Genomic DNA, 15,998 nt, shown 5'->3' on the forward strand with positions numbered 1-15,998 from the left:
TGTATTTGGTTTAGGGCCTCTAACTGAGCACTGAAGCCTTCCTTCACCCATTCAGAAAGAGTTGTTCTAATCTAATGATGAGGGAAACTGTAGGGTCCTGCACCTGCTGAAAGAGACCCGGGCATGCTTTAATTAGGGCCTATTGTTGCCAGGGATTTGACGAGCCTTCAGTGGGTGTGAAACTGCTGAAATGCAGAGCTATTCAAATGGAGGTCAGGCCTTGGGGGGCCCTGGCATAGCCATGATTAACAAGGCAGCAGGCATTCAGGTCCATCCAGCCAGAAAGAATAGGAAATTGGCATCAAAGCCTGGGAGAGGAGGGAAGTGAATACAGACAAAAAGTCAGAAAGAACCCTTTAAACAAATCAAAGGATTTTAAAAAATATTAAAATAATTTTTCCTACAGACGGTAAAGAAAGGAAAACATGGCAGCGGGCAGTAGCTTTTTAATTTTTTTTAATTATTTTGTTTAAATAGTGTCACATCCAGTTTTATAAAACTGTGTTTGAGAATAAATTGGCCTATTTAAGAAAGCATAATAATTCTCCTCATGCATTTCTTCCTGTTTGGTCAGGTTGTGGGTGAGGGAAGAGAAACATGAAAACATTCTGCACCTGGTCAATGCCTTACAATTTTAAATTCACACGTTCATCATATCTGTAGGATTTGGACTCATTTTTTGGCAATAAACTAATCTTACAGCTGTAGACCAGATTGTTTACACAAGTCCAGAAAAGCCAGTTCTACAACAGTAAAAATATATGCAATGATTTCAAGTATTGATAATTAATAGTTTTGTAATTGTTTAATTTGTTTATATTTTAGTAAAGTTCTTAAGGTAATTAAATAATTGTATTATATCTTAAATAGGTTATGGGTGGGGTAAAAAAAAACTTTTTACTAGAAGTTCCCAACACCCCAAGCCCATTTATTCTGAAGTTTTATAGGAAGCCTCCAGGACTGGAATCCTCTTTCTTCTTCTCCCCAGGGAGCTGGACCATAACGAGATCTCTGGCACAATAGAAGACACCAATGGGGTCTTCTCAAGTCTGGCCAGCCTGAACAAGCTGTGAGTATTTCAGCGTTTTGAAGTCTCTTTGAGCCGAGCAGGCGCTTTTTAGCCAGCTATTGTGTCTCAAATGAGGATGACGCTGAGGTTTGACTTGTATCAACTTGGTTTCAGTAAAAAAATGAGAGCCTGTCTTTTAAAGTACACTTAGTAAGGGATATCTTATTTTAGAGCAAGGCATAATAACAGGAAATTGTTGATGAGAATTCAGTTAAGTTAAGGGCTGGCATTTTAAATGGCGTTTGTTGGCAGCATGTAGTTTTTGTTTTACATTTTTTAACATTTAGTTAGTTCATTTTGTTAAGTCCATTAATTTCCAATCAACCCACTTTCAATTAAACCTTGTATACTTAAAGCATAGTGAAATATACATATGACTAGACATAAGTAAACGTTTTGATGGCAGAAGTTTTTGGATTTTACATAAAGTTTTTGTTATTGAGGGTTTAGGAAAAAAAAAAAAAACACACACACACATTTTTGTCATAACTCTGAAGAAGCAGGCCTATAAAATGACTGAATAATCACCTCAGCCTATGAGAGGATTTAAGAGTCTCTTTGATCTACAGAGGATTAGCCAGTGAAAAGCAAATCATGAACCTGGCAATGAGAGTGCTATTCAGGTTAGAGAAGGTGCTAAATAGGGAGGGGGAGAGAGATAAAACCAGCCAGTTCAAAAAGCCCTCGAATTCTGTCTCGCTGCTTTCCAAGTGTAGGAACAAGTGAGGCCGCCACTGATGTGCTACCCTGGCAGGAGAATTGAGGCATGATGAAAGTCATTAAGGAATGCTGGGAAACTTTCAAGTGTCTGGAATAAGAGATTGGGGGGGGGGTTCTCTTTTGTGATAGCCTTCATTTATTTGGAAAACTGAATTGTTAATCATCCAAGTTTGAGAGACACAAAAAAACTGTACCTTTTTTTAAAAACCTATAGAAGATTACAGTACAGACGTTTAAGATTGTGTAGATTTTTTGACCAATACAGTCCCTCGGGCATGGTTTTGTCTATAGAAGCATATTTAAACACCGGATAAGAGAAAACCGTGCAGGGTTTGTGAATGAGTAACAACTTGGTCTTTGGGGCCCATTTAAAGCTGTATATTGTAGTTTTATTGAAGCTTATCTGAACATCAGCAATATATATATATATTGTGTGGATCCTTTTATGAGGTGTGAGGTTATCCTACTGTATACCTATGGGCCTTCGGATGTAGGGATCAGTTCAGAAAGTAAGAGCTGTAAGGGAGGGGTTGGGTGGGGAGTAGATATTCAAGGAACAAGCTAGACTATTTCTTTTTTATGTCCACCTTTTTAAAGACATTCCATTTTCACCATCAGTAAATTAACAAAACAAAATACAAACATAAATAAATGTAAAAATAACAACACATGTTAAATGTCCCCTTGTACTGGAGAGAGAGAGAGGTCTTTAGCAGAGATATTTCCAATTTTTGGTGCAGCTGGAGTCTTTTTTGTTGAGGACATTTTAAAGAAATCATGCAGCTATATGCAGTGTCTTCAATCATTTACTGGAAGCAAACTAAACCAGCTGTCAGGTTCCTAAATACAGTAACAGGTAGTGTGTCAGTAAGCCAAGTGTTTGCTGTATTTATTTTTAAGTGATAAAAATTTACACTCTTCCAGAATTGTGAATTTCCATGGGGAACTACATATTACACTGCAACGGGTATATTTCCCAGAAATTCGTGACAACTGAAAAAAATACATGGCTTTAGTATGCATTTATAAAGCAAAACATTATGTGGCTGCTCTGAAATAATACACTTTTATTTCAATGCATGTAGTGTTTCTTATTTTACTTACTGTTTTAAATAAACATTCTTATTATTGCAATTATTTAAGTTTCTGCCTGTGTGTTTCTAATAGGCACAAGATATTTATTAAGATAAACATGGAACTTTAAATTACTCGGCCTGAATGTATGAAAGCAGTCCAAAACAAAGAATTCTGTTAACATTTAATGCTTCAAGCTTGACATTCCTGGCAATTGAATTGAGTGGACATTTATAAGAGACTCCTAATGTCTGAACATAAGACCTTACATGGTATGAAGTGTCCAGAAGTTGCCTTTTTTGCTAGATAAAACATGTATTATGTTGTTACTTCTTACTGTGAGAGTTGTTGATTATTCTCAGAAAGGGTCAAACACAACAAGCAGGTAACAAATAAAAATGTGGAGTTAATCTTCTTTTGAAAGCTGAAAGCAGCTTTCCCAGAATAGAACCTGCAGCAGTAGCAGCAGTAAGTGAAAACTCAGGATATAGTCATAGCTGTGTAGCTGGGCGTTTAATACAGAGAAGGCCTTAAGAATGGTAATTTGTTTCCTATTAAATATGCGACACATTAAGTTACCATGAAATTGGCTGCTGGCCAGCTCTGGGCTGAGTTGCCGGAGGGATGAATTAGTGGGATGTCTCACTCAGGTTGAGACGGATCCGGCTTGCATGGGCCTCCTGATTAGAGACGCTGTAGTGGAGTGATTTGGATAGAGCTATTTTACCATTGTGAGGGCTACTACTACCACTAGGGAAGATGACATGGGCTGCTGATTCTTATGTCCCAGGGTTTCTAAATATTTCTTACACAGTAATTTCCTTTTTATTTGTGTATTGTGACTTTAAAAATGACTAACAATACACTTGTATAAAGACACCTCACCCTCTCAAAAGTGTGTGTTGTTTTTTGTTTTTTTTTTTTTTTTTAATGATAGTTCTATTCGTGGTATGTCTTTGCACTGGAGGCTGTTTTTCCTGGATCAAAACTACTGCAGTTTTATTCTTTACACATGTGGTGGTAAACGTTCCTTTGTGCACTGAACAGCAGGGACGGAAACTGTGTCAGTTTGTGTGTATCGTGTCGTCCCCCCAATTCACTCTATACAACTGGTCCTATACCTTTTTGAATTGGTATAGGTACATACATTATGACCATGCTGTTCAGCAATTGCAAACATTGTCCAGCCAATTGCACAGTCCTGTCAGTAGCTGCCCTTGGGGGGAAAATTTAGGCTTCTGAAAACACCATATATATACACAATTTAAAAAAAAAAAAAAAATTCTGGAAAATAAATTTGTCAAACTTTAGATTAATTTACAGGCAAAGAGTGAGAGAGACTTCTATCTTTTGCTGGCAGAGTTGCAATGCCAATGGTCAGATGTGCAGGAATAGGTAGATATCATATCCCACGTATGCAGAGGCCAGCTGCTCGCTATGACTCTGGGAATTAAATCCTTTTGCAGGAAACTCTAGGATACAGACGCTTTCATCTCTGTCTTGGCCAGTTCAGATTAGTGCTGTAATGACAGAGTAGTTAGTATTCAGCCTCCATCGTTTGAAGCAGAGCGGGCAGCACAGATTCAGCCGCCCGCTTTCCTGTACAAAGTGTAATGTTTGAAGATTGGCCTGGGTTAGACTCCAGAAAGAGGGAAAGTGTCCGTTCTCCGCTTGCACTCCAGGTTGACAGGGGTACTTGTATTACTTTACAAGCTGTTGTGTCCTTTTGTGTGGAAACCTGCCTTTCATGTCACCCATTACTCGCAGCTCTGCCCTGTCATCACTATAAAATTCTAATTAAGATAAAAAGTCTTTCTTTGAAGAGCAGCACAGGGCCAAAATACTGCACCCTCCTAATCTCTGCGCAGTTCGAATTTCGAATACTTCAAAGTGGTCTCTTATCAGATTCAGCCAAACTAATTGTGCGCACTCTCTCTCTCTCTCTCTCCCTCTCTCTCCCTCCCTCCCTCCTTCCCAAATCTTTTAACTGGACTTACGTGTTTGGAAACTGCAGAACTCTGTTTGGAAACAAGATCAAGTCAGTGGCCAAGAAAGCGTTCTCAGGCTTAGAGGCCCTCGAGCACCTGTGAGTATCCCAGCATGCCATGCTTTCCATGTGGAACTGCCAATAGTGGCTGCTTGAGAGGGCTGCTAGCAATTTAATAGTGTCTTTGTAAACTGAGAAGACGGGCTGTTTGTGGAGGCCAGCTGCTTCCTCGTTATAGTCAGCTTCAACTCTGGCCTTTTTTTCCTGATGCAGGGAACAAAGTTATTGAGCATATGACTAGTTTTGTACAAAAAAATTGAATTTTTAGAAGCTGTTGTTTCACATGCTTGCTAAAAACTCACTGCCTTTTTTTCTTTTAAATGCAACTGAACTGAACATAAACTTATGTTAAGTTCTTAGATGTACAGCAAGAAATATCCTATGCCAGGAAAAGAGAATGTAATGCATATTATAGTATGGTTTTTTCTTTTTTTTGTAACTAAAACAATATAAATTTCATTTTTTGTAGGAATTTGGGGAACAATGCAATCCGCTCCATCCAGCCTGATGCCTTTGCAAAAATGAAGAGCTTAAAGGAACTGTAAATGAATTTGATTGGCTTTCTTATCCTTTTGTGTATTAGTATTAAAACATTATCTTATGTACCAGATCTTAAAATAGTTTATTTTCCTTTTTTTTAACAGACTCCTCAACAGTGACAGTTTCCTTTGTGATTGCCAGCTGAAGTGGTTACCCCAGTGGCTCAGCGGGAAGAAATTTAAGTCCAGTGTCGTGGCCTCGTGTTCCCACCCAGAGTCCTTACAAAGCAGAAGCATTTTCAATGTCCCTGCAGACAGCTTTGTGTGTGGTAAGAGTGTTCTGTAATTTAACCCTGACAAACTGACTTTGCAAAGTAAAAAAAAAAAAATACTTGCTAGGTTTTGAAAATGTGGTACTGTTATGCTTAAATATACATCTTTCAGTAAAAATGACACTCGGAAGCTGACTCAGAATTTTGAAACAACGTATTTCCCAAACAACAAATCTTTATGTGTTTTAAAATTCCAATCAATTTCTTGTACAGGTCTTTCTGTTCAGAGTACAGTAGATCTCCTTTAATTAATTAAATGCTAAATTACTCTGGATGTATAAATCTTTGAAACGGCACAGCCTGGAATGCAGCTTAAACCAACAGGCTCCTCAGGTCACATGGATGCTACAAAGGCACTTGCTTTGGAGGAGTCAAGCAAACACAGCTATTGCACGCAGACAGGATGCTTGTGGGAAATTATATTAAGATTTTTTTTTTTTTTGCCACTTGATTTGCCTTGAGGTGGTTTAATAGTTATTTCATTTTGAGAGAGCTGTAGTTATTGCTGAATCAATAATTTATTAAACTAAACGTGCACAAGCCTGTAAAAGAACATGATGTGTTTCATCCTGTTTTGCAGAGATTTTACTTTCACATCAAACGCATGACAATAGCTTTATTCTGCTTAAACGTACACAATTAATTGAACTTTTTTTTTTTTAAATATATATAAATGCAATAGTTTCCTAGCATTTTTCCCTTCAATAAAAGCAGACACACTCATGCATTGAAAAGTGTCTCAATGCTAGACTTTGATTTATCCAGATTAATTTATGGCAAACTTGGGTGCCACAGCAAATTAGCGCATGGCTGTTTCACCTTCAGTGTTGTGTTCAAAGACATTTGAGATTTGATGAAATTTCAGCTAAATCAACAGAATGGCATTCTGGATTAGTAAGGTCATCTACAGTAGCTGCCGTCCCAGCGTGGCTAAACACTTGTTCTCCTATCCTCAGATGATGTCCCGAAGCCACAGATCACGCTCCAGCCTGAGACCACAATGGGAGTGCTGGGGAAAGACATCCGTTTTACCTGCACGGCGGCCAGCAGCAGCACCTCGCCAATGAGCTTTGCTTGGCGCAAAGACCAGGATCTCCTGCGCGACGCGGACATGGAGAACTTTGCTCATGTGCGGGCCAAGGATGGCGAGGTGATGGAGTACACCACCATCCTGCACCTGCGTCACGTAACCTTCGCACACGAGGGCCGCTACCAGTGTATCATCACCAACCACTTTGGATCCACCTACTCGAACAAGGCGCGTCTCACTGTCAATGGTATGTTAGCTCTGCAACAGCTTAGCAACGAGGAGAGGGAATGCTAATGTCATTTAAGTGTATTCCTGTAATGATTAAAAAAAAAATGAAATGCCTTTGTCATTGGCTTTATAAGAACATACTGGAAATATCAGCCATTATCAAGTCCAAGGCCTCAAAAGCTTATTACAGCCGATGTCTTTTTCTAAATGTTAGTCACAAGTGAAATTTGTGATGGCAATTTGATTTGTTTTTCTAAATTATTTATTTATTTATTTTTATTTCTGTGGAACTAATTGATTTAAACCACATAATGAATTGGATAATTTCCAAATTACATACATAGTCTCATCTAGCCAGTCTCTCTAGAACATAACAAACATTTAACATCCGCAGACAGGCTTTTTTTCCACATTCTAGGCATATGGATTTCAAAACTGCTACACACTGGTTTCATTTGTGAATGCACTACTTAAAGATTAACAAATATATATTTAACTGTCTCCACATTTAAAAAATAAGACATAAACAGGCTTTCCAAGATATGAAAATAGCATGCGCCTAAGTACGGTAACATTAAAAGCTTATGTGAGAAATGTAGCTCCTTCATGCCACCATAGAGGACACTGGTTACATCACTTTTCTTTTCCACCTCTTTGTACAGTCCTTCCCTCCTTTATCAAGATGCCACAAGATATCACAATCCGCACTGGCACAACGGCCCGGCTGGAATGTGCTGCAGAGGGGCACCCCTCTCCCACCATTGCCTGGCAGAAAGACGGGGGCACAGACTTCCCAGCCGCGCGGGAGCGGCGTATGCATGTGATGCCCGATGACGACGTCTTCTTTATCATGAACGTGAAGATTGAGGATATGGGCGTCTACAGCTGTACAGCGCAGAACATAGCTGGTACCCTCTCCGCCAATGCCACTCTGTCCGTGCTGGGTAAGGAAAAATATTTAAATTGCCACCTGCAGCCTCACAAACACTTCCTCAACTTAATTTTTTTTTTTTTTGGTATTACTAAAGATAGTATACGGTTGAGCTGACAGTAGATTCAATGACAGATTTAAAACATTGAATTGACAAATAAAATTAACCTGCAAATTTGTCAATGGTCTTTAGTTCCTGCGCCAAGCACCCCAAGAGCTAAAGACCACTGATCTTGCACCCAAGCCTTAAAAATCAACTTTTTATAGACTGTGTAAAAGCTGTATCCCTAACATGTACCTTATGTGGTATCCTGTTTGCAGAGACACCTTACTTGGTTCAGGCGCTGGAAGATCACACTGTGGCAGTGGGGGAGACGGTAGCAATGCAGTGCAAAGCGATGGGCAGCCCCCTCCCCCGGATCAGCTGGCTGAAAGGGGACGAGCCTCTGCAACTGACAGATCGCCACCACTTTACTCCTGGCAACCAGCTGCTCATAATCCGCAATGCGGAGCAGGAAGACTCTGGCAAGTACACCTGCGTGATGTCCAACACCCTGGGGACCGAGCGAGCTCACAGCCAGCTCATTGTTCAGCGGGCAAGCGGCTGTGTGGTCAGCAGGAGGGATGGCACCGTGACTGTGGGCATCATCATCATCGCTGTAGTCTGCAGCATCGTCATCACCTCGCTGGTCTGGGTCTGCATTATCTACCAGACAAGGAAGAAGAGTGAAGAATACAGCGTCACGAATACAGGTGGGGGTCTTTGTTTTTTGCCTGATATTTCCAGTAAGTCAAGTTAAAAAAAAATTAGAATAATTGTTGAAAAATTTAAATATTCTACCAATATATGAAGTATTCTAACAATCTACTGTTTTTTTTTTTTTTTTTTATTAAACAGATGAAACCATTGTCCCTCCAGATGTCCCAAGTTACCTGTCTTCTCAAGGAACTCTGTCCGATCGACAGGAAGTGTGCATCAGTGTGGAAGCCAGCCAAGGTCCTCAACCCAATGGACACATTGAGAGCAATGGTACAAACATACACTATTTTTTGTTATGTGCACACCGCAGATAACATTTTATGCTTACTTCTGGTTATGTCAAAAATGTTTGTAAGCAGTTTATTCCCCTGTGGGAAGGAGTTTTACATATATCTAACCATGTATCCAATAGTGAAGAAACTTGGTTAGATCATTATTTAATTATTTGGGATGTACAGTCAAGGGGTGTTTGCATGTGTCTCACATTTTGAGATATACAGTAGATGCTGCTATTTAGATTGTGTTATTTAGAAATGATTGTAAGTACAACACATTTTTTATGTTTGCTTTACTCATTGTAAGGACAATTGCAGCACATCATTGTGTAGTTCTATTTAAGCCTACTCCCTCCGTTTCATTTTTTTTGTTTTACACAAGTGTGAAGTAAACAGTTCTATATTTGGGTATTATGTGTTTCTCATGTTAATTTTTTAACACTAACATTTGAAACACATGTATTTCAGTGCCATATTTGTACAACTATAGTATATATCGTTCCATATAAAGGCACTTAAACTGGTGGCTTTTCGCTTACTGGCAACTTTCTGTTAATGACATATTTTTGCTGGGAACCGAGAGGTTGTTAATAAGTGGCATCTACTGTACTTGCATTGAGAGAACCACTTTATCCAGTTGTACAATGTGATAAACTTACAGGTTTGCCAATGAGCTGCAGGTGAGAGTCACCAGTAACATGTGTTATACAGTATAGTCACTAATGTATCACTAAACCTCTTGTTGTTTTAATTTTGAAATGCAGGTATTTGCCAGAGTGATGCAGGAGGATGTGAACACATGGAAACCCAAATGGCCTGTAGAAGAAAAGACGACGACACAGCAAGGCCAGAAAACACAGGTACAGATTGGACTTCAGTATGAAATTTGAACCACCTTTTTTTTCCCCCTGAAAACAAACTAAAAGTCAGAACAGTTTACTTTGTTTTATTAACAGGTTTTCTTCAGTTTTTTTTACGAAATAAACATTTTGCATTAAAGGTTAGAAAATCAGGTTGTGCCTGTTAGGAAAATGTTGCTATTATTATTATTATTATTATAATACCAAAAAAAAAATAATATACCGAGGCATGGGATGGTCATGGGTTAACTTATTTTGTACAAAGTTGGAAATTCTTGGAAAGCATTTTGATTTTTATATTTTTTCTCATTTTAAATTCAGCTGGGTACAGAGTTCAAGTGATCTGCAGCGATTGTTTGAATAATACCAACACTTACTCCAAAAATCAAGAATGTTACTCTCAGAACTTCAGAGCAGAGGATCACTCACATCAACAAGCACTTAGCAGCACAGGATCATGCAGGGCTGACCTGGAAGATTCAGGCCCTGAGAATCACCAGCACTACAATGGGACAGTCAGTAGTTTGGAAAGAGAAGGCCCTATGTATCCTAGCAACCATGACAGGATGATGGCACAAACACAGAAAGGACTGAAACATTTTGACATGAATGGTAATGTTTTAAAAGATTTTATTTAGATGTTCTCCCAACATTTCAACTGTTATCATCAGCAGCTTGTTTAGTGTTTGTTTCACAGCAGGGTAAGAAACCTGTATCAGTCACTTCCAGCATCACAAATTCTATGACAATTTCTGGTTTGTGCAGAACAGTCATTTTAATAGGGACAATAATATTTGGTTTATGTACAGCTATGGCCAAAAGCTTTGCAGCATCCTATATAATTAACTCATTTTGCTTCATAAATTCAAATTAAACCTGCTGAATGATGTTACGTTAACATTGTGAATTACATACCACTTTGTAGTTTTCCATATACTTAACGAAAAACTGACACAAATTGAAAAATGAGACATTTCAAAATCTAACTTGAAATACTCTACTACTTTTATGGCTTAAGGTAGACTTTATTTTAGTAGAGTTTATACTTTTTTTAATTGTTTCAATCTTAAAATTCTAGATGATGCAAAACATTTGTCCATAGCTGTAGAATGCCAATATCTCCAGGGGCTGGATTAAACATGTTATACAGTGTCATTAATGTTCTAGAATACCTGTGCTGTATGTCTTGACACCCTAAGTGCACCAAATGTACTTATTTTTAAAATGTTAATATATCTCAACACTTCTGTTTTTGTTCCAGGTTCCCATTCACAACCTATAGAAATTTCAGGACCACTCAGTACTGCCTGCCCTCCATCTTTAGAAGGTTCGTTCCACGAACCAATTAAATTAACCAGTCTTCCTCAGACCTCATTGGACAATAAATGTGAGGCCAGACAGGCACTGCCTCCTAGTGGACACCTACCCGTGCTATGTGACTCCATTATTAGCGAGAGTACTCCATTGAGGAGAGCCAGTGATTGAAAGGATGGCCATAAAAACTGTTTTTCCTCTTTGCACTGAAAACTCTTATTTATTGTTTTTGAGACACTACCTCAACTTTGAAACCAGAAGCTCTCCAAGGAATCAGAAGTTTGAGGACACTGGGGGGGTGGGTAGGAAGGAATCCTGTTTGAGTGTTTTTGCGTTGTACATAATTGTAATCTTCCCGGAGTTCTCATTTGTAGTTCAACAGATAACGTGCATTTGATGCATGCAGATGTAGGGCATATTGTACAGAGAAAGAGTTTTATTGAATATGGCTTGTACATAAGAGTTTTCATATATCTTTTACAAAGGATATTTTAATCTTTATTCAGTGCATGAATAACTGAGTGGATTCTTTTAAACTAGGCTTTTTTCCAATTTCTAAACTGAAAAAAGTACTGTCTGGTGCCTTACTGCATGAACACTAAGTACACTCATAGGAATCCACTTCTCACAACATTTGATCAATTACAAACATATATTTTAAAAGGATATTGGAAAGATCACCAGCACACACTTCAATTTTTAATTGCACTTCTAGATTTAGTTTTATAAAGAATTATAATGCTGGTGATTTATGGCCTTAAACACACTTCTCATTAACTGAATTGTACAGTGGAAGAGCTTTGGTTCGACTTTTCATTGGTGTGGAAATGAATGTAAACCCTATACATTTGTGTGGCTACAAAGAGGATCATCCTATTTTCAATCACTTTGTCTGGGGACACACACATCCATTCTTGTACCTGCTGAACCTTATTTTGGATTTTAAAAGTTGGTGAAAAACAGGTTGCAAAATGTTTGGCCTACACAATGTAATAACATTTACAAAGGTAATTATTACCTTCAAATAAATGTACTGTTTGCAGGGACTCTTTCTCGTCATCGCACCCTACTGGCCAGACACCAAATACATTCAGTGAGATCGGAGGACGCTCACATGCTGTCAATTGTTATTACAAAATAATAATAATTGGTCACTCTAAATTAAAAAAAAAAAAAAGCGCACCACCAACTTTTGTTAAATGCTGTACTATATAAAGCTATATGAAACTAAAAGCCTCTTAGACCATTTCATTCACAAATCTCAGATATGTTCTTTGCATTAATTCGTAATTAACGTCCACATTTTCCTTTAAATGCCCAAATCACTTTTAGATCAATATTCAATTAATACATTTTAATATGGTCTAGTGTAAGGGTTTTTAATAAAAGGTTCTTTCTGGTTTTCACAGAGTGCTTATCTCAAAGCCCAAAGACTTTGAGACTATTATCTCTCTAGTCATTTGCTCCACATTTTAAAGTACATGTCTCTGATTCCTATTGACCCTATAGGGGATCTTCACTCATGTCACCACATATTTAGTATATTATATAGAAATGAAGTACGGCAGAAATGTCTTTAATGCTCAGGATGCAGTTCCTTTTCATGTATCCTGTAGTTATGTTTGAAAATAGAATAAATTTGAGCTGTTAACCTCAACACTATCTGGTATCCAAGCTCTTCCATATAAAATCATTTTACATGTTTAAAAGCTGCTGCAGCTGGTGTTGGTTAACTGTGGACATAATCAGTTTGTGTATATTTAAAAAAAAAAAAAAAGTTTTAATATTACATGTTTTGTTAAACTGTAGTGGTAGTAACAAATATGGACCACTTGGACAAAGGAGAATCTTATTTGGGTTTATAAATAACATGAGACAGCAACACATTATTTTCCAAGCTACTTGTCTAGATCATTCTAGTCTGTTTTTGATTCTCGACAGAATTGCACTTTTTGACAGGTAGCGTATATGAGTGCCAATGTACTGTTGATGCTGTGGGCAAGTGAAACGATGTGTAATATTAAGGAAAATACCTGCAGAATAAAACGTGCAGCTGTGATTCAAAGAACCAAACCAGCAATTATATTTATCAAATTGTTTGCAAATTGGAAGCAAGATGTTAGACCTGGACAACGATGTAAAAGAATCTGTGTTCATGCTGTTGGCAGGAATTTATTTCCCCCTCTCTAACCAATTGTTATTGAAAACACAACATAGCCTCAAACGTAATGGTGAAAAGCTCAACGTTGCATTATTTTTAAGAGATTTATTTTTTTTACTGCCACAGCTAGTATGCTTGTACTGCTTCCGAGAGACAAAGAGAGAGTTAAAAAGAAAATGTCGCTTTTCTGTACAAAACTGTTTACTTATATAAACTTTGGTAAAAAGGTTGTACACTGAGTAGAACAAGTGTCTAACAAATGACACTGAAGTGTCTTTATTAAAAACCCAATTATAATATGACATGGTGTCTTTGCATCATTGCTCACACTTATAATATTATTTTAATAATAGTCCTAAAACTAAAGTGATTATTTTAACTCCACCATTTGGCAGTTTCAATTTACATGTAATAAGGGTTTCCGTAAGCATTCCGTTCTAATTAGTGCAACAACACAACGTTAGTATAGAGCTCATCTGTGTTCACTTTACTGCTTTTCTGTTTGTAATTATCTGCGTATTCCATAGGTCTAATAACTGTGTCTATCATTCCAGGAAATGTGGAATTGCCTGCTAATGCCATTTTCACAGGTCAAGTGTTTTCATTTAATTCAAACTGGGGCCAATCCATATAACTGCTACATCTGTGAATTTAAATTGGAGCCACTTTTACCTCAATTTTCTTACTGTGCATCCCTAATAAACTGCAATTATTTCAAGGGAATTTTTCACTGAATGGAAAACTTGTATGATTGAAAACTACTTCCATACTCAAACTTAACATTGTAAGTAAATGTTATATAATAAATCCTTATGTTTAATGTGTATTCTGGATACAAGGACACCATTCTCATGTCACGCAGTTTGTTGAGGAAATTCTTGCTATTGTACAGAAAGTTGACAATATGCAAGCCACTTCAACAAATCATCTATCTGCACACCAGCTTTATGCCAAATGAAAAGTTTTTTCTCTCCATCTTAAAATCGGAGAAACAATTTAGTAACAACTACCAATTACTGAGAAATGGTTATGGATAAGACATCTTTGTTAACTTTGCTCCATGTGTCCCAAGACTTCAGTGTGGCTCTCAAATTAGACTCCCGCCAGAAGAAATGACAAGTGGAAAGCCAGACAATTCTCCTCTAGGCGCTTACGTGATGGTCCATATAAAATGCACAGTGTGAATGTCAGGTACCGGCAAGGAGGCTCTTGGGGGATATTTGCTGCTGTTTCTCTTTCATTCTCCTCCACTGCCACTTGCATCAACAGCCAGGTGTTCATCTCCGCTACAACAGCAAGCTGCGAGCTTTCTCATAGACCCCTAAGAAAATGAAACCACCAAGGCTGATCCAGGCCACTCTGGGGACAATGCCAGCAAACAATCTGAAAAAGAAACATTTGTACAGCAAGGTTTTTATTTAATGCAATTAAAATTGATAAGGTTTCAACTTTTCTCAGATGTGTTTTTAAATTGGTAAATACTTTGTGTTGCAAGAAAATAAGAACAGCAAAAAAAAAAAAAAAAAAAAAAAAAAAAAAATAATAATAATCCCCGCTGGCATTTAAACCATAAAGAAAAATGACACACAAACAAGTTACAGTCATGCACAGTTGGTCACCAAGCTTCTATTTACTGTAAAAAGAAACATACTAAACAAACCTTCTCTTGCTGCTAGAACTCAACTAAAACAGCACAATATGCTCTGGGTTGTTATTTAAGTAAACAACTGGTCTATCTTGATTTCCTTAGCAAGCAAATGCACATTAATAAACACAGTTTTTATATATAAATACACATAGTGCTTTATGTCTTTGATTCCTGAGAAAAGGGTTAAAAAAATAAAAAAAAAAAGGTTGATCGAGACATTTTAATCCCTCAACTGGGAAATGGGGTTATATTTTGTACACAGTTCTCATGTAGGATAGATTTTGACCAAAGGATAATAATCATGCTTAGAAAAAGGGGCACATCTATCTATACCTCATCTTTCTCTCTTTTTTTAAAAATTAATTTTATTAACTAATCAAAATGCTTACAGCAGCCATTATTGCCCAGCAGTGCATGAAACACATGTGCATAATTTACTGTACTAGATCTAGCCCAAAATCATGATCTGCATGTCCCTTAACACATCAATTTTGTCAACTGCACAGCCCGACAAGGTGCCAAACATAGTAAAGACCTTTCAACAATTCCAGCAATTCACAGATCCCAGGGTTTAAAATATCCAACCCAGATCAAATGTTTGGAGGAATACATTTCCTGTGCTGTAAGCTTTTATATACTGGATAAAAAAATAAATAGTCTACATAAGGTCAGGGACTCAATCGTCCTATAGATTTATGGGTTACAGCACTGGGTAAAGACTTTTTTTTTTTTTTTTTTTTTATTTCACAACAAACTATTACTATAATGTTACTGCTTTACACTTATTTATATTTAAAAAAAAAAAAAAAGTATTGACATAAAATATTGAAATGCCACATCGCTCATTGCTATTCTATCACCTTAGCTGTTATACAAAGTTAGTACAGTTATTATGACAGAAAATACAGGGTTCTTGAATATAACGGGGTATATATCTTAACAGAGGAGTGTCTATATGCTGATATTTTTTAAATTTTAAGTTCACTGCAATATGGTCCTAATTTTTTATATTTTTTTGTATTCAGGGTTGTTAATAAATTAGTTAATAAACCTTTCCTGGGTAAAAACAC

General features: G+C 37.3%; 2 protein-coding genes across 2 annotated transcripts in view; one reads left to right on the forward strand and one right to left on the reverse strand.

Moving 5' to 3' along the window:
- LOC121328372 (leucine-rich repeats and immunoglobulin-like domains protein 1) overlaps positions 1-13,582 on the forward strand; it is a 47,036-nt gene extending 33,454 nt beyond the window's left edge. The window contains exons 9-19 of the mRNA XM_041273003.1: positions 989-1,069; positions 4,878-4,949; positions 5,380-5,451; positions 5,555-5,718; positions 6,678-6,998; positions 7,642-7,923; positions 8,232-8,663; positions 8,809-8,940; positions 9,710-9,805; positions 10,127-10,417; positions 11,067-13,582. Of these exons, the coding sequence (XP_041128937.1) occupies positions 989-1,069; positions 4,878-4,949; positions 5,380-5,451; positions 5,555-5,718; positions 6,678-6,998; positions 7,642-7,923; positions 8,232-8,663; positions 8,809-8,940; positions 9,710-9,805; positions 10,127-10,417; positions 11,067-11,290 (2,167 nt within the window). The 3' untranslated portion in view covers positions 11,291-13,582. The remainder of the gene's footprint in view (positions 1-988; positions 1,070-4,877; positions 4,950-5,379; positions 5,452-5,554; positions 5,719-6,677; positions 6,999-7,641; positions 7,924-8,231; positions 8,664-8,808; positions 8,941-9,709; positions 9,806-10,126; positions 10,418-11,066) is intronic.
- Positions 13,583-14,188: 606 nt separating this feature from the next.
- Positions 14,189-15,998, reverse strand: part of LOC121328373 (S-adenosylmethionine mitochondrial carrier protein-like) — a 54,596-nt gene continuing 52,786 nt past the window's right edge. The window contains exon 10 of the mRNA XM_041273004.1: positions 14,189-14,663. Within this exon, the coding sequence (XP_041128938.1) occupies positions 14,567-14,663 (97 nt within the window). The 3' untranslated portion in view covers positions 14,189-14,566. The remainder of the gene's footprint in view (positions 14,664-15,998) is intronic.

The sequence above is a fragment of the Polyodon spathula genome, chromosome 16 (genome assembly GCF_017654505.1).
Source record: "Polyodon spathula isolate WHYD16114869_AA chromosome 16, ASM1765450v1, whole genome shotgun sequence".
Lineage (NCBI taxonomy): Eukaryota > Metazoa > Chordata > Actinopteri > Acipenseriformes > Polyodontidae > Polyodon > Polyodon spathula.